Source organism: Pempheris klunzingeri, chromosome 7, assembly GCF_042242105.1.
Source record: "Pempheris klunzingeri isolate RE-2024b chromosome 7, fPemKlu1.hap1, whole genome shotgun sequence".
Lineage (NCBI taxonomy): Eukaryota > Metazoa > Chordata > Actinopteri > Acropomatiformes > Pempheridae > Pempheris > Pempheris klunzingeri.
This window is the reverse complement of record NC_092018.1, coordinates 27,154-46,876: the sequence shown is the minus strand read 5'-3', so window position 1 is coordinate 46,876 and position 19,723 is coordinate 27,154. Positions and strand designations below refer to the sequence as shown.

Genomic DNA, 19,723 nt, shown 5'->3' with positions numbered 1-19,723 from the left:
AACAGATTGTTTTCTTCCCTATGAAACTATTGTAAAGGCTGTGATCCGCACTGTTTAAACTACAGCCTTTATATTCTAACTTTACTAATAACAACTATTACTAATTACACATTCAAACTGAGCAATACAATATGTGAAAACCTGAAAGTCAAAGAAATAAAAATGAGAATTAAGAATGAATTCTCTGAAGCGCCTTTGACAAATGTATCAAGACTGTCAAGATTTTATCCAAAAGAGATCCTGTAATTTTTCATGAGAAATTGTCCATGCTAGTGAGCAAAAACTGAAGTAGTGCTGGTGTCAATGCAGGACCGTCCCTGGACGAGTTGCTAAGAGAGAGGATGGGTGAGAAGGGTCTGGGGGAGTGAGGCTTACTGCAGAGTGAAAGCAAAGAGGGGTGAGAGCAAGCACGAAAAGGAGGGATAGAAATGAAAATCCCATCGTTCAAACGCAATTTCAAAGCTCTGTGTGCTCTAGCCAAGAGCCATGGGCATACAAAGAAGACTTTGTCCCAGCAGCAGAGGCTCATGGGATAGGGGATGGAGGAAGAATGCCCACTGCCCGGCAGAAAGCTTAGCGTGGCTGCCACTAAAGGCCTGTTCAGTCCCACTCTTGACATGCATCCTACACAAATAGCTCCCATCTCCTCTGACCTTGTGGAAAAATTCAGGCTACATGGGACCTAATAGCAGCTCATTGTTAGTGAGTGTACATGGGTTATGGTGAGGGTTAGATAACGCAGCTCTGCGTCACCTCATTCACAGCACACAAGATCACTGAGAGGACAGCAACTCTTTTCCACAGTCTCACATTCAGTATGCAGGGCAGCGCACACAGGCAGCACACAGGGAGCACACAGGGCTGAATGCAGAGTAACGCCCAGAGGGCCATTCACTGAGAGCACAGCACCACCCAGACCACCGTCTAGTGTAACCCCCCAGACCAGCTCCCAGACCACCATCCAGACCATCATCCAAACCAGCTCCCAGACCACCATTCAGACCATCATCCAGACCAGCTCCCAGACCACCATCCAGACCACCGTCCAGACCAGCTCCCAGACCACCATCCAGACCAGCTCCCAGACCAGCTCCCAGACCACCATCCAGACCACCATCCAGACCACCATCCAGACCAGCTCCCAGATCACCATCCAGACCATCATCCAGACCACCATCCAGACCACCGTCCAGACCAGCTCCCAGACCACCATCCAGACCATCATCCAGACCATCATCCAGACCACCATCCAGACCACCATCCAGACCAGCTCCCAGACCACCATCCAGACCACCATCCAGACCACTGTCCAGACCATCATCCAGACCAGCTCCCAGACCACCATCCAGACTATCATCCAGACCAGCTCCCAGACCATCATCCAGACTACCATTCACTGAGAACAGTACACAGTACGCAGTATTGTCAGCATCATGTAGTGACAGTAGTAACAGTACGCAGTATTGTCAGGATCATGTAGTGACAGCAGTAACAGTACGCAGTATTGTCAGGATCATGTAGTGACAGTAGTAACAGTACGCAGTATTGTCAGCATCATGTAGTGACAGCGGTAACAGTACGCAGTATTGTCAGGATCATGTAGTGACAGCGGTAACAGTACACAGTATTGTCAGCATCATGTAGTGACAGCAGTAACAGTACGCAGTATTGTCAGGATCATGTAATGACAGCGGTAACAGTACGCAGTATTGTCAGGATCATGTAGTGACAGTAGTAACAGTACGCAGTATTGTCAGCATCATGTAGTGACAGCGGTAACAGTACGCAGTATTGTCAGGATCATGTAGTGACAGTAGTAACAGTACACAGTATTGTCAGGATCATGTAGTGACAGTAGTAACAGTACACAGTATTGTCAGGATCATGTAGTGACAGTAGTAACAGTACGCAGTATTGTCAGGATCATGTAGTGACAGCGGTAACAGTACACAGTATTGTCAGCATCATGTAGTGACAGCGGTAACAGTACGCAGTATTGTCAGGATCATGTAATGACAGCGGTAACAGTACGCAGTATTGTCAGGATCATGTAGTGACAGTAGTAACAGTACGCAGTATTGTCAGCATCATGTAGTGACAGCGGTAACAGTACGCAGTATTGTCAGGATCATGTAGTGACAGTAGTAACAGTACACAGTATTGTCAGGATCATGTAGTGACAGTAGTAACAGTACACAGTATTGTCAGGATCATGTAGTGACAGTAGTAACAGTACACAGTATTGTCAGGATCATGTAGTGACAGTAGTAACAGTACACAGTATTGTCAGGATCATGTAGTGACAGTAGTAACAGTACACAGTATTGTCAGGATCATGTAGTGACAGTAGTAACAGTACGCAGTATTGTCAGCATCATGTAGTGACAGTAGTAACAGTACACAGTATTGTCAGGATCATGTAGTGACAGTAGTAACAGTACACAGTATTGTCAGGATCATGTAGTGACAGTAGTAACAGTACACAGTATTGTCAGGATCATGTAGGGTTCGTCCTCAGCTGATTTAGAACGCAGCAGCCACAAAATGAAGAGAACATATTACCCCCATTCTGGCGTACTTGCCTTGGCTTCCTCTACGTTTCAGAATGCAGGATTGGTCCAGGTCCCTTGGTCAAGGTTCAAAACAAAGGGGGATCATGATTTTTCCATTTAAGCACCAACTCTCTGGAATTGCACCCCCCCCCCCCCCCCCTCTCTATCAGGCCGTCTCAGTTGGTTTTTACTGGCTGGTGTTTTTAGAACTTGTTCCTAAACTCCTACTGGTTTTATTTGTCTTGCAATTTTGCTTTTCTTTTTGCATCCTTGTTCCTGTTGTACATTTTATGTTTCTTTATGTAATTCATTATGATCTGTGAAGCACTTTCAAGCTGTCATTTTTAAAAGTCTCTGGTGGAGTGGACAACACTCACTTTTTATTTTCTCCAGTCTGGTCTCATGACTGCAGACCTGTTTACAGTGTGTGAGCTCAACAGAAGCTTTAACACATGATCACTGTGTGAAATGGTAATGGTTGGTAATGGTGATCTGAATTTCAACCACAATCATGGAGGGAGGGTCAATGAGCTTCAGCAGGAGAGTACCTACCAGCCATTTAGACAAAATATGCACGAGTCAGGACCGGGAGTAAAAAACAACACAGTTTAATTTCTCACTGCCACTCTGAAATGTCCTTTCAGTTTGGATCCTCTGCGTTACTCTCGGGGAAAATATTTGGCACCAAGTGGATTGTATCTAGCACTGTAAAAGCTGTCAAAGGGAATTCCAGTTAACTTTCAGACTGATGGCTGTAAATGTTCAGGGGTGAAGCAGATGACTGTTTCCATGTGAAGGTTCCAAAATGTCAACTTTCCAGGGACCAGAAGAAAAACAACCACTTTCTACCTTGACCTTTAAATAAATCTAATCAATGAAAATCTTCATAAATCTCAGGATTGTACTTTAAGTTGTGAGAGAAGCAGTTTTCCTTCACTGAAGCAACAGCATTATATGAATACATCCGAGCAGTTTCAGTTGGCTCTCACTGACTTTGTGAAATTAAACCCATCTGTATAAGAACCAAGTTTCTAAATAATCTTTGTAATCCATTTGAAGAGAACATTTGATCCTGTAAGCAGAGGGGAAGCTTTAAAAAAAACACACTCATCTCAATGAGCAGGGGTCAAATGGCCCTGCAGTGGACGCACATGTAACCAGGAGGATGGACCCGCTGTCCCTGCAGTGTCCATCTGACCAAACAAGAGGATTTCAGTCTAGACAGCAGGCCTTCCCCTGGGGGCGGCCATGTTTTCCAGAGAGGAGGGCAGTGAATACCAGCAGGACATTGGGTATCCTGGGGGTTAGGGTTAACGCTGCATGCCTGTCAGATTCTGCATGCCTCACAGATGCCTGCAGGCCCCACTTTTAGTGGTACAAACATTTCTCACCAGCTGTCACAAATAAACAACCAACCAACTAAAAAGTGACTGGAAGTCAATTATATCTCAAAAATCTAAGTGGCAGTGATTTCAATTTTAGCTGTGATGACTTTGACATTGGGCAAACATCAACGTTCACCTCTTCGGTACAATGCGTTTTCTTTCACCCTGCACCATGTAAACTACTAAACTGTACACTCGCCTGTTCCCCATTTAAACTACTAATCCATAACCCATGTAACCTACTACCCTTCACCCTATGTAAACTACTTATCTGTTACCCATGTAAAACACCTAACCTGTACAATATTAACCTGTACCCCACATAAACTGCTAACCCACACCCTATGTAAACTACTAATCTGTACACGACCAACCTGTAACCCTATCAAAAAAGGTCACAGTCTATTCTTCAGACCAAAAAACGTATTTTACGTCAAACTCATCAGTAAATAACTTTAAAGTGATGAATGGCAGCTGTTCACTGACTGGTTCACATCAAATGGCATAAAATTGTACAAAAGTCTGTTTACATACAATAAAGACAATGGACCACTGACTGCACAGCAATACCAACTGTACTGTGAGCTGTCTGTTTATTTTGTTATTTAACTAAACGCTTTAATTCCATGACAGATTTTTATATAACTTCAGCCTTCACGCTATTTCACCTCCATGAACCTCATTGTCGACTGTTAACAAAATGTCAATGCTCACACTCACCTGCCAACACAGTCACATTTTCCATGAATGGAGAATTACTGGTGTTGCTGTCAACAAACTGAGGCATGAAGGGTTTCACGTTTCCTCACCTCTGTGGTTTTAGGAATGTAGGATGAGATTTTCCCCTTTGACTCATATTTTTTTTTTTTTATAAAAAAAAAAGGTAAATGAGGATAAATGAAGAAAACTGAGTACTTTGAATGCAAAAGACTTGCAGAAGCCATGAAAGATGTCTCCAAATGTCTTCTTTTGTTCGATCAATAGTCCAAAACCCAAAGATATCCAGTTTACAATGATATATAACAGAAAAAACATGTAACAGCAAATTCTCACATTTAAGCTACAACCAGAATTGTTTTGGCATTTCTGTTTAATAAGTAAATAGTTGCCAATTAATTTTCTGTCAATTGCCTTGTAGATGAGTCAACTAATCATTACAGCTCTTCCAGTTAGTCTTACACATTCAAACATCAATTATCAATCTTAATAGACTACCACTACCTAATAGACCACTAAACAAATGAAAGACCCCATCACAGTAAAAAAAAACTGTTGTCCAGAATATGATCCATCTTATCTCCAAACACACACTTACAGAAAAGACTAATCTTGTTGAACCAAATATGAGCAAATGAAGCGGCAAGACCAAAGAGTAACTGCAGTGCTGTTTACACATAACAGGTCAGGATATTTACCCCACCCAAAACGCAGCCTCTGTGGCCCCACGGACACGACCCATTAGCTCTGAAGATAATGGCATCCCTGCCAGGTCAGTTCGAATGCTCAAACACTGGTCACTTTGGTGGTAGTGATAGGGATCAGCTTTCAGAAGGGAAAGCAAGCACAACATAGTCTAAAATCTGTTTGTACTTAAAGGAAATACGGGTTAGAAATAAGACTAAATCTCTAAATCTGAAGTGCAAAGCTCAGATGACAATGTTCAACAGCAACATGATGTCTGAAGCACCAACAATAATCAATAATCACTTCCTCAGCCACTTTACAAACTTAATACTGTCTGGTGTGTCCCCAAGTAGCTCTTGTGACTGTGGTAAAGGAACATACCCATAAAAAAGTATAAAACTGCATCATCATCATCACAGTCAGTAACAACACCCAGTTGTGCTACAATCTATTCTCTGATTGGATTTATGTTCTGAAAAGTGGACATTGTAAAATCCAGTTTTTAAATCCGTATCTTAGTCCTCTTGTCACATCATGTGTAAAATGACATAAATGTGTAGAAATGACAGTGACCTGCCTCATTAGTCCATGTTGCACATGGTCCTTGTATAATCAAACAGCTACCTTCTATCCAAATTGACTGCATGCTACTGTATCAGAAAATTACTATTAAAATTATTAGTAATATGTATCTTTAACTTTTTTTTAAAAGTTATTTATCTTGTGACCCATTCAGATTTGTCTTGAGGCCCCTAGAAGGTGTACGGCCCCCAGGCCACGAACCTCAGTCATAAACTGTAACGAAGTTTTATTTTAAACGTCACCATTCTCTCTGTGACTTCACTGGACGTTTACAAGTTTCGTTAATGCAAATCTGACTTCAGTCTTACATTTATTCATATCTTAACTTGGGCACAGCAGAGAAAAAAAGTACGGACATCAGTAGGAATTGGGCTTACACTTTAACTAGTCACGGTCACCCAAGGCAACCTTTCCCTCCTCCCTTTCTTTCTGAAGTTTCCCTTGAACTGGCTGGAGCTCTTTGTCTGAGGGCACATCGGACTTCACACTCCAGCCAACCAACAACACAAGCACCAACACATATAGACGCCAACACACCCGCACACACACACCAAGACAGATACACTTACGTCTACAACCAAGAACAAAAACACAGGAGGGCATGCACTCACACTCTGCACTCTGGAGACTCACATCAGCCCGGGTACAATTATATCTGAGCAGCCATTACTTCCAGTGAAAATTCACTCTGCTCTGTCTAAACACACTTGTCACTCAGCAGGACACGCAGAGCTATTCCTGGCCACTAAGTGGACTCAGCAACTTATTTGGGGTCAGGGGGAGTTACAAAGGCTTTTTTCTGGAAAAGAGAGCAGCCTTCAGCTGAGACGGACATGAGCCCTGATCAGCCTCGACACAGAGTCCATCAGAACTTACTGAGAGGTTTGAGGATGCTGTTGCTGGCCTCATCATTGTTCTCTGTGTCTGACTTGTCAGAGGCGTTCTCCGTCAACCTCTCCTTTCTGTCCTTGTGTCCAGTTCTCCGACGATGACGCCTCCGACGCCTGTAGCTCTTGGGCACGTGCACGCCAATATAAATGGTGTGGTGACCTGCAAAAAGGCAAAACAGCAGATGAGCTGACATGAAGTATCCTGACTAATTCACATTGCTTTGATTCACCTTAACATCACAAATTCAGGAAGTGCTAAATTAGAAGCATCAACATTTAGAAAAGCTTGACTTGAACACTACAGAGCTCCAAAATAAGTTAAAAGCAGCATCACTCCAACCCAGTTCTGACCTCAACACAGTTACACGGGGAACATTCTCACATACTCAAGATAGCGCAGCTGAGCAGGTTCTAGGGGTCGCAATACACAGTCAAAACAAATATTAGCACAGAAAAAGAAGGAGGACGTAGCAGTGAAGACGCTGAGACTGCTTGCATGACTACATCCCTGTTATGTGTGTTGGCACGTTACCAATAGGACGTGCAGTTTGACATGTAGTCAGGTGGTTTATGGTAAGTAATGACAAATGGACCAGACTGTTTGCTAACAACATGCCATTCAGATGTGGATCTCATGCCAATATGCTACAGTAGAAATCTATTTTCAGAGATGCTGCTCATGTGGCTGATATTTAGATATCTGGTTCATGTATTCTTCTTATTCTTGTAGCTATGGGACGTGACCCACTCATACCTGAATGACAGACAGGTTAGTGGTATAGCGCGACTGGAACACGTGTTGAAATTGTTTCGTAGAGCTGTTGATTTACTTGCATGGCTGTAATACATAGACTTGAGTGCTGTTGAATTGCACTGTATTACACTGAGAGGTGTAAAATGGGTTGGACACAATAAAAGAAACACCTCTCAGTATTCCCCAAGTTCCATAAGGAGTTCCTGGGCCCTGGAAAAGTTCCTTCAGTGAAACAGGCATCTTGTCTGTATTAGTTCTTTGTTTGGTGTACCTACCAAACTGATCACTAGATGCATAATCGATTTATTTGATATTTTGATTTTGATTTGATATTAAGTCACTAATAATATCAATGATCCTTCACCACCTCTGTAAAGGAAGAATATAAAAAACGTTGTTTCAGAGCAAACATCAAACGTCCTCCTGAAACAAAGGCTCTATGCGATCCGTGTCCAACATCGGGTAACGCTGAGCCAAGCACTGCACATGACCCAACCAGGAAGTGGCTGAACCCCTCAGTACAACAAACAATGATCTCTCTTGGAGCACAACAGTATTCATTATTCACTCGCACCACAATGCCTTGTTTTTTTAAGGGTTCATCTAAATTCACTGACACCAACGGCTCAGCATAGCAAACTGGCACCGAGCGTTGGAGATGAAACACGAGAGGACACTGTAAATCAGGGGGAATACTTCATTTGGTCAGCTTTCCAATCTGAGGGTAAACACTGAGCAGATAATACCCTGTCGGTAGTCACTGCACATCAGCCTGTAGTTTGCTTTTAATGTTGTTGATGTAACTGAGCTTTCTCCCAAAACTAGAAAGAAACTGGATAAAAGCTTTAAAAGTCTTGGATCATATCATTTTACACTTCACTCCTTCAGTCTGTGTTGGTAACTTAACTGCCCAGTGGAAAACAAACAAACAGTTGGAGACAACCCGCATCACCCACACTGAGCTGCTGCCCACGAGGCTTTTGGTTCAACAAAGACACTACGTATCACATGTTTATGGGATAACATGAAAACATAGGATCAATCGGCCTCTGCTAAAACCCTGACAGCATCATCGGCCTAAAAGAAAAAGAAATTAAAACACAATTAATCTCTCTGAGACACATCTCCAAGTCAGAGCAGAAAGAGCAGATTAAAGTGAAGACTGAATCTCTGGATAAATGGCATGTTGTACTAGTGATGATTCTCTTCATAGCACTTGAACATGTGTTTGTTGTGGTTGTCACTGATATTTCTGTGCCGAAACTACTGATTTGTGCTGTACTTTGTGCCTGTTTTTCTTATCTGTAATTTAAAGGGTCAAAGTCTTGGCAGAGAAAACAACTCTAAGAGATTTACATTAGCAGCTTGTTGAGGCAGCCCCCTGAGTGAGATGCCTCTCCTGTTCATTATAGGCCAACACTAGTACATTTTAACTGATTCCACTCAGGTTGAGGTTGGCAGGTATGTTGTTCCTGGAACTACTTCACACCACAACAGCTTCACTTTTCCATCTGTGAGTAGCACTCTGCTATTCCTACATATGGTGTTTTGTTCACAAGCTGCACAGTATAGAACATATTTTCACACATGACCCATGCTGTCCAGATACAGTGACAGTTTCAGCAAATGTGACAATGGCCTAACTATAACCTAACCCTCACTCCCGACCAAATGTGACAAGTTTAGCAAATGTAGGGTTATCATCTACACAGAAGCTTAACTAAAGAGGTAAAACTAAAAAAAACATACCTGATGCTGCTCATGTGGGGATTTTTGAATCCTTAATTTTGAATTCCTGAATTGTTGGGTCTCTCTCTTCATTAAAGGGTTAGGTCTGAGCTGCTCTTTCTGGAAAGCGTCTTGAGATAAGACTTGTTATGAATTTGTGCAATGTAAATAAAAATTGATTGAATGATTGATTGAAAAAAGGAGAGGGAACTGTCAAAGCTCAGTTTTTACATTCCCTCTGAGTTTTGATTTATTGTACTGTATAGCTACAAATTCTGAGCCAAAACAAATGTAGCAAAAGAACAAGAAAACCAACTTCATTATTGTCAGTTTTTTTCATTCATAGCTAAATGTTTTCTCTTCTTTCCATCCACTAAAAATACTAATAAACATTAAGCAGGACAAACTGACCCCTTATGCAATAAAGATAGCTTTACAATAATGCCAAATAATGCATTATTTGTGTTACCTTTTACCTTCACTAACCCTCAGATTTGCTGTACAGGGAGTGGGCATTAGAACAAGGCCCAGAGGCAGATGGCTGGACAGAGATGGACAGACAGGAATAAAGGCGAGTGCAGTTAGAGCTGATAGATGAGCAATAAAACAGAGCATGAAGACGTTCGCAGCGGCTGGGCAACAAGAAAAGAGGTGAGAGAATGAGGAGAGTGATGGAGGAGAAAAAATAAAAAATAGTCAAGTCAAGGAGCTGGAAAGGAAGATTTGCACACAGCCAGTGCAGCTTTGTGTAACGACTTCCTCTTCCTTTTTTGTATGGAAGAAGACGTTCTAGCTGCCCAAAGCACACTGAATGAAATTAAATCCTTGTGTTTGTGGGGAGGTTTGTTTAGCTCACCACATTTCTGAGGGGAGGAAACACCGCCGCCAGTTTCCCGAGTAACCGCAGTGCTGGGACCTGCTCAGATCAGTGGGGAGGATGGCAACACGCCACACAGTGCTGACAGCATGCTAATACCAAATAACTTTTAACATCCACTGTTGGATTAGGGGGGTCAGGTGAGATACTTGGAGTTTTTGACAGTAGAAATGACTACTCTTCTTCTATAATTCTGATTCAGCTGTAACAGGAAAACACAAGCGTGCCTTTACTTCCCTAACTTCGGTATTTTTAAACCTGGGCTCTATTTGTACATATATTGGTGTCTAATGCCTGCGGGGCAACTGCACCTGATCAAAGTCAGTCCACACTTGTTTGATCCACTGACAGGCTCAGACTGTTATTCTAAGTGTGTGACAGCATCATGGAAAGGATCCCTACAGAGAGAGACCTGGAAGATCCTTTTGGTTTAACCACAAACAGCACACACACCAGACTACATTCAGATCCAAACCAACCCTTTAAGACACCAAAGTTCCATCTTCCTTGAAACTGAATCTTCTACCTTTCAGATACCAAATATTTTGCCCCTTATCTGACACACTAATCATTGTCAGATAAAGAGAATTCAGCCATACCTCTTCCAGACCTTTATCTTGCACAACGTGACAAATGTCAAGCCACCTCATCTCTTTCTGTTGTTGTTATCAGTGAGTGTCTGAGTCGGGCTGTCGGCTCTGAGCGAGCAGCAGGGAGGACGCTGAGCTCCACAGAGATTTAACCAGCAGTCTGACGAGTGAGGACACAGCTGAGGTACCGCTTACCAACAGGAAGTCAGAGAGACTGAAGCAAGCTGAGGTGACACCTGACAAAATGTTGACCTCCAGCATGAAGGACACCGCTGTGCAGATTCCACTGTTGACTCTGTTGTTCTAATCATGTGTACTACTGAGTTCCTTAAAGGATCATAGCAGGGTTTTGATCCATTCACCAGAAATTAAACACGTTTTACTGCACTGTTAAACCACGCCACTGTTTCCTCAACCGATCTGTACATTTTACAACCATATTTTCAGCTGACAGAAGCATCAACGCTTCATGGTAACACAGTTTGATTTGAAGAGTCTACTCTGCATCAATCTACTAACACAGACTTCACAGTTGGTGTGAAAAACGCATGTCCATGTTGCCACTAGAGAGACTGTCACATGTGTTCAGAGGAACTCTGGAGCAGTTTGTAAGGGACTGGTTTTCACCAAAGACATCTACAGCTTTTCTCACAACAAATGAGAAAAAATTGGAAAAACTGAAGTCACTCCACATGCCTTATCTGACTGTTAACAAGCTTAGCTCTTGGCTATGTTCTCTCTCAAACCAGAATTTATGATTCGTTTGTCAAATGAAAACTAAAGTTTGCAGTTCAACTACTGTTTGTTGCCTGGTGGCCTAGAGCACAATTCGAACATCACTACATTAGTTTTATGCATTACTTGATGAAGATTTTTCTGTTTGTTGTCCCTCAAGTCTTTGAGGGGATTAGTGAGGTAAACACAGGATCACATGCTCCCTGTTCTACATCCTTCTTGTGCCAGTTTGGTAAACAGGTGAGCGCCACAGTGTACGTGCAGAAGGTGTGCGAAATTTGGCAGTGACAACTGTCCTGTTTCTCTCAATGAGTGCCCTGGCTTTGACAAAAAAAAAAAACTGAAACTGAGTTTTTTTCTGAGTTGTGTGTAAGAGTTTTGGTTTTCCACAGGATAGTTTTCAGACTCTCAAAAGGTAAAATAATAATGTGTTGATCACATGCAGGGAATTAAAAGCTAGAGGAACATGTAAACTCACCCTCCACCTCCTCCTCGTCACACATGTGCTTGAGTAAGGACGCCCCCCGGTCCAGCACCGCCTCATCCTCCATCCTGTAGTAGTAAAAGAGGAAGAAAGACTGCTCACATCTCTCCTCCAGAGACAACGTGGAGCCATAGCGCTTTGGCTCGTTCACCTGCAATAAGTTAGGACTGGGGCTCAGTCTCGTGCTGCTGGTGGCACTCATCTCCACCCATTAAAGTCTCAGGAACGGACACACTCTGGAACTACCTCGGAGCTCCGAGAGAGCGCCTTCAGGTCTGCTCTTCAGCCCCCAAACTAGACTAGGTGTGAAAGTGTGTGTCGTCCTTGAGGGCAGAGTGCACTCGGTAGGCACAATGTGAAGGATTTAATCTGGCCGAGGGAGTGAGGGAGAGGACAGGAAGTCGCTGCTAATTGAGTGTCTGCTGCCACTCATGCGTAAAAAACGACCGACGGACTAACCGACTGAACTCAAGGAAATCTGGATCAGACTCTGTCTCCGTTAGATCAAATCAAGGTGTTCGGTTTTATTGAAAACAAGAAAGAAGGGAAAGAGATGTGAAAAAGAGTCAGTTAGTGTTAATGTCTAATCAGCCACACGCCCACACACACTACAAAGCCTCTCCATCTGCTCAGTAAAGCCTCAGGCCCCACCTCTCAACCACCCTCTGCCTAAGAAACAAGTGGGGCATCACATGTCTGTCTACTCATCCGCCCTTACAGGATTACGCCGGCTTTACTTAAGTGACAAGACACACACACACACACACACACACACACACACACACAAGGCCACGACAGGCCACTCTGTGAGACGACTCCACACGCCGAGTTGATCCTCACCTCCAACAAACTATTTCCAACAAAAGCGATGGGCCGAAGGATTAAAACACATTGGGTTCAGGTCGCTACAGTGGCTGAAAACTACTTATTTCTGTATGTTTTTGTGGTGGGGGGCATGAAAAAATAAAATGTCTTTTACACAAACACCTCACAGATTTATATTTAAACACGTATGTCTGTCAGGATGAAGAGCGTAAACAGCCCCCCTCCACTCATTCACCACCACCACCAACACACACACACACACACACAGTACGTAAGTAAGTAAGTAAGTACACTGTTGCCCATACAGTTGGAATAATTGTTCAATACCCCAAATTTTGTTAAAGCCTGAATACACAGTTTGCAGGTTAATTGTGGTTTAAGTTTCACTGCGATATGTTTGGAAGAGTTTGATCAATAAAGTTGAGAAGATATACATTTCATTTATCAAGAATAAATCACATTGTCAAATCATTTCATGGGAAGAGGTAAAAAACATTTTATTCCAACTTTATGGGCAACAGTGTATTCAGGCAGTGAAATGCAGTTTAGCATCTGCAAGTGCAAAGAAAACAGTTAAGTGCAGATTACGTACATAAGTATAGTGGAATCACAGAAATAAAACCTAATGAATGCACTCTGAGCAGGAGAGAATATACAGCACAACATGAAGATGAACAGGAACAGTTCCAGATATAGAATATAAAGTGCAGGCAAAGGTACTGCTAATATTCATTCACTCATTTATTAATTCATTCACTCATTCATTCACTCCCAGCTGACACTGGGAGAGAGGTAGGGTCCACCTTGGACTGGCTGCCTGTCAGTCACAGGACTGACACACACACACACATGCACATGCACATGCACACACGCACACACAGACACGCACACACACACACGCACACACAGACACACACACACACACACACACACACACACACACACACACAGACACACACACCCAGGCAGTTTAGAGTCCCTAGTTAACATAATTAACTTGATTACACAAATGAAACTAATTGACCTACTTATGTGCTGATACTAGAAAGAAGTTCTCTACCAATTACACAGGTGGGGGTAGACATGAGTACAGTGGATACACTATGAACAGACTGCAGTATAAATACAAGAACACTGTCCAGTACAGGCGGTAGTGTAAGTACACTGTAGGTAAGGTATGTGCAGTACAGACAGTAGTATTAAATGTGTGGGCATGTGTACATGTATGTGTTTATGTATTATTAGCAGTTATATGAGGAAGGAGGAGGATCAATATCGATAAATGCTGACTGTTGAATTGTTTATGTTAATGATTATTTTTTAATGTTGTTTCCAGAGTTCTTATAGTTTAGTATTTCTCATGAATTTTTATTCAATTTTCATTATCTTTTATTTGTCTTTTCAGTTAATCTGCAGAGAGGATTTGATGGTTCTAGTTTAGTTTTTTTATTAGTTTATAATCTTAAATCGGAGTTGAGTTTCTCTTGTTTCAGTGTTTTTAATCTAATCTGGATGTTTATTTGTCGGGGTAGATGAAGAACTCCAGGATTCAGTCAGTGAAAGCAGCTGATTCCCAGTTATGTAGACGGCTCAGTAAACAGACTCACCAGCGCCTCCTCAGGCTGCTCCTGTCCACACAGCTGACCGAGCTGACCCAAAAACACTCAGGTTGAACAGATTTCCCCTGGGTTTTACTTTAATTTGGTCATTCTGGTAAGAACGCCATATCAGTTCATCCATCCATCCATTGTCTATACCGCTTATCCTTAAGGGGGGGCTGGAGCGGGGGGGCTGGAGCCAATCCCACCTGACTTTGGGCGGTTACACCTTGGACTGGTCGCCAGCTAATCACACGGCTGACACATAGAGACAAACAACCATTCACACTCACACGTACGGGCAATTTAGAGTCACCAATTAATCTGCATGTCTTTGGACTGTGGGAGGAAGCTAAAGAACGCGCAGAGAGCATGGGGAGAACATGCAAACTCCACAAAGAAAGGCTCAAGGTTCAAACCACAAGTTAATAGTTTTAATTCAGTTCATTTTCAGAGCACACAATGCATGATGCTACAAAGACTTTGTTACTTGAAGTATTTTTCTCCTAAACTACTTATACACCTACTTTCTGTTCTAAGGTAAAATGGTAATATTTTCTGTTGTGTTGTTGATTTTTATTCTATTTTAATTATGTCACTGTCAAAAGTGTTCAGGAGCTATGACATCACCAAACATTGCACTGTGCTTGACTGTGTACACTGGTTCATCTTTGATGTGTGGTCTTATTATCTGACTGAAAGAGTTTTAGACAACACTGCAACTCAGTTAAAAGTGTCTGCACTTCCCAAGCTCTCCTCTCAACACCGGCCTTCCTCTTCCTCCATTGCCACCTATAGAACAATCATGGACATAACAGGCCACAGGCCACTCAGCCTGAGCCCCCATGTGTCCACTCCACTGAACTTCAAATATCAGCAGAGAAGAAGAGCAAAAAGATGGCCGTGGACTTTGGTGAACTCATTCAGCTAGAAGAAAAGTGTTAATGCTCATGATTGTGACTGAAAGTAAGAATCAACTGTCACTGATGCATTTCTAAATTTGCCTTCCTCTGCTAGATAAAGTGATTTCCTACAACTACCAGAATGATTTCCCCTCCAGTTTTACCTGATGATAACATGTACCTTTTCCTGAATTCTTTTCCTCGACTGAAACAATCAGAAGGAACCCTGGAGGGGAATATCTGAGGAGGACGAATAGAGTTATTGTGGTTTTTACAGAATATCTAAATGATAAACTTTGGCTTTAAAGATCACACCGTAATCAACAAAAGGAGACAATCAATCTGGGATAATAACAAGCCTGTTCCAGAATTTAAAACTGTGTGATGAAATATCAGCTAATGTAAGTGAATGATTGGCAGATTATTCCACCACATGTTCTAATAGTCTGTGCATGCAAGGGCATTAACACAAAAGCAGCAGGTTTAGCAGTAGGACATCACAAAGACTGCTAAGGCTACAGGCTGCTTGAGGTCTGCAGCATCAATTCAGAAATATATTACACCACAAATCGCAACTAAAGGTCTCAATGCAGAGGAACTTTATATTAAACAATGTCTGGGACCTTGTTGCACTTCCACCTTTATCGATGATCAGGAAAAATGGCATCGTATTGACTTGCCTTGGTTGGGATTTGTTGTGATGTGCAGAAACATTTGTGTTTTAGATCACTAAAACTATTTCTGCTATCAAAATCCCTTAAAAGATAGCATTTTTCAACCTGGTCCTCTCTGTCCACATCCTGGTGTGTGAGTGACTGGTAGGTAGTAAAAGTGTTGGAACTGGTCCAGTAGATCACCTCAGCCAGCAGCCACCAAACGGGCTGCAATGGCTGCAACGTGATCCTTTGGGACAACTGCACCTGATCACAGTAGGTCCACTAAAAGAGCTTGTTTGATCCACTGACAGGCTCAGAGTGTTATTCTAAGTTTGTGACAGCATCATGGAAAGGATCCCTACAGAGAGAGACCTGGAAGATCCTTTTGGTTTAACCACAAACAGCACACACACCAGACTACATTCACTAAAACAGGGATTTTAGAGAACAGAACACAGGAGCTGCTGCTCTGCTGCTGCCTCCATCAGTTAGTTAGTTTGTTACTGAGTGACTTTGGTGTTTTAAAGTGTTACTTCAGATACAACACAATATTTGTCTAACACACAAATGTCCATATACTAGGAGTAACAGGAAAATGCAAAAAGATCTAAAAGGAAGGAATGCAAATTACACTTACAACAGCTGTTACTGTTAAGAGTGTAACTGTATTTCAACATGGATTTTTACATGAATCAATATTTTAATTAATACATCTATTGATGATCAATTGATAAGCCTTCAAACAGCCATATTACAAGCTGCGTAAGCAATCAAAACTGGACAAGCTGTTACTTTGCACTCTTGACTGTATATTAGCTGCTATCAATCTTTCCCTCTACAGATAATGTATCAGCCCGTCTGTCCTTGCAGGGCCTTCAGTAATCTGCATGTAGCCTACATTCACTATCAGTTTAAAGAGGAGTGTGTGTTCTCTGAACCCAGGCTCATGCAACTGTCCACTGTGTGTCCAAACCAGGAGACATCAGACAGGGGCTGCGGTATGTACAGTATCTGCTGTGGTCATCGCAGGAGGTATGAATAAATGTAGTCACCTGAACGCCAATCGCTCAAGCAATGCAGCCAAAATGTCATTAGATATGAGATTATCCATATCCTCAAAGCCGTTCTCAGTGCAATAATAAAAAATAAATCACATATGATTTCTATTTAAATGAACTTAAAACCAGTTACATGTTGTAACTCTATCACTGAGCCACTTGTGCCTGCAGTGCACCTGATCTAGAACCATTTCTTGGTTCCTCCTGATGTGAAGTGGCAGCAGCTGTTTGGAGCCTCTTCCACACACAGCTGTTACTATTCCACATCTTTAAGGTCGAGCAGAGTGAAAAGGACTCTGTAACGCTTGTCGGAGTCACTTACTTCTTGCTGCCACTCATCTGTGCAGGTTGCGTGTGATAAATCTTCTTAGTGAATGTGCTGAGCAGAGCAGATCACCGGAGCAGCTGCTGATGTTTGACCTGACAAGGTAACACATGGGAGGGTCATTTCTCTGCATGGAAAGGATATTACACAGCACAGGTATTACAGTAAGAGTTATTATTGGCCAAATATTAATGACAGACAGTATTTAAAATACAGCTGAGCAGGATTTAGCCTCTTCTTATGTGTCTGATGTTTGCATCCCCAGTCAGATGGGTTCTTTTTCTATTTAAAGTTTAAACTGGAATTAGTGCAATGTCCCAGCTGCCCTTCACTCTTACAAGAGATTTGAATCTCAAGGGACATCCAGCTGAAATACAAGCTAAATAACAGGAAATTTAACAAGTCCAATACAGCAAAATATAATCATGAGGGCGCCACATGCTTAATACCTAAAAAGGACAAATACAACCATTTTAATGTTGACACTCTGTATAGTCCTGTACAGAACAGCAGGGGACTTTTTACCTGATCCAGATGCTTTGCTCCTCGCAGTAACAACACAGGGGTTTGATGACCACCATGACTAAATCAGAAACTATCCCAAAGGAACGCCTCACTAACTTAACACCGTTCAACTGCGTATTTACGCACTAGACCCAATTTAACCAGATACCTAATGAATAAATGTCTATAAAAGTGGGAATTCATGAAAAGTGACATGAGGTTCGCTGAGGCTGCCGTGAGAGAGTCAATAATAAGGTGATTTATGTTGAAGACGCGTCTGGTGTCACACACGAACACGAGGCCACACGGAGAGAGTCTCTGCGGGCTGAAGGTGCAGCATGAGCGGGGGACTTACCGCGGTGTGTGTCTCTGGGTGTCTCTCTCCTGGTGTCCCCTAATGTCTCCCCTGCGGTTGCCTCCAGGTAAAGAAGTCTCCTCCGCTGCTCACTTTCAATGTGGTTGCGCTGAGCGCGCTGCCGCCGCCTCTATCTGCTGCTGGACCATCCTTCTATCAACGCCACTCCTCCGGTGGGAGGTCAGATTGCTCCCCCCGCTGCACCAGCAGCGCTCTGCGGCTGAGGCGGCTCAGTGTACGTTACAGCTGCGGGGTCACAGCCTGAACACACACAGGTCAACATCAGGTTCGTCCGTGCATTTGTCAAAGCCTAAAATCCTCCTTTAAATATCACTCATTTAACCACAGTTGAAAAAATGAAGGATTTCTCAGATGTCTCACTTGAGCAAATGAACGAACACCACAGTGTAGAAACTCTGTTTCAAGTCCTGCATGAAAATGTTACTTCAGTAAAAGTACAAAGGTATCAAAATATAAAGTACCAAAAGTAAAAGCTCTCATTATGCAGAATGTTATATACATATATGTATGATTGGATTCTAATTATTGATCATTCATTGCTTTAATGTCACAGCTGGTAAAGATGCATTTGAATGTATTTCTGTATATTTCATATATGACTTTACATTCTACTGAATAGCTTGTGAATTTTCCCAGGGGATCAATAAAGTCTTAAAGATTATAATAATAGAATGTATTTATTGATATATTTTGTCATGTTAATCAATCAATCAAACTTTATTTCAATAGTGCAAATTCTTAACAGCGTTATCTCAGACTCCACATGAGTGGGGGGGTGGCGGAGATGCACAGCAAACAACAACCATAATAATGATAGTAATTATATTACTGATAATAGGAATATGACTAATAAGGAGCAATCTCAACTGGTGAAGTAATCTAAACTGTCCAATTAATGCATCACACTAAAAAGGACAATATTTCCTCTGAGATGCAGTGGAGGAGAATATAGCAGAAAGTAAAAATACTGAAGTAAAGTACATGTACCTCAGATTTGTACTTAAGTACAGTACTTGAGTAAATGTACTTTTTTACTTTCCAGCAGTGATTTCGGTAGGTATTTACACCAGTAAAAGATAGCCATAAATCCATCTGTGGCTGAAAAACGACACGTTTAATGATGCAGATATAATGTCTCAGTAATATTTTTAAGATTGCAGTCTCTCAGCAATATTTGTCCAGCATCTCTCTACAAACTACTGTAGGAGTACTGCACTCTTTACTTAATTTTACTCAATCTACAGCGTCATCTGTGCCATCGGCAGATTACTTATAATAACCTCTACATAATAAATTATAACCCTTTTTATATACAATTATACACATGGTGGTCTGTTATACCAGCTTACAGCTCAGAGATCCAGCAATCAGTTCAAAATAAGTTATTCAGATGATTGTTCAGTTTGTATTCAAAGCAAAGTTGTGTCAACTTTTTTCAGCACACATTATGCATCTATATAAAAGACATAATTTTACACCACAAATGATCACGTGCTTA

At 42.0% G+C, this 19,723-nt stretch overlaps 1 protein-coding gene across 2 annotated transcripts in view; it reads right to left on the bottom strand.

Annotated features, from left to right (window-relative positions):
• The window catches only part of slc4a4a (solute carrier family 4 member 4a), a 52,955-nt gene extending 35,520 nt beyond the window's left edge, over positions 1–17,435 (bottom strand). For both annotated transcript variants that reach the window (XM_070834380.1, XM_070834381.1), the window contains exons 1-3: positions 17,343–17,435; positions 11,976–12,049; positions 6,800–6,973 (exon numbers count right to left, since the gene is read on the bottom strand). In XM_070834380.1, coding sequence (XP_070690481.1) covers positions 6,800–6,973; positions 11,976–12,049; positions 17,343–17,359 — 265 coding nt within the window. In that variant the 5' untranslated portion in view covers positions 17,360–17,435. The remainder of the gene's footprint in view (positions 1–6,799; positions 6,974–11,975; positions 12,050–17,342) is intronic.
• Between the last annotated feature and the right edge of the window lie 2,288 nt (positions 17,436–19,723).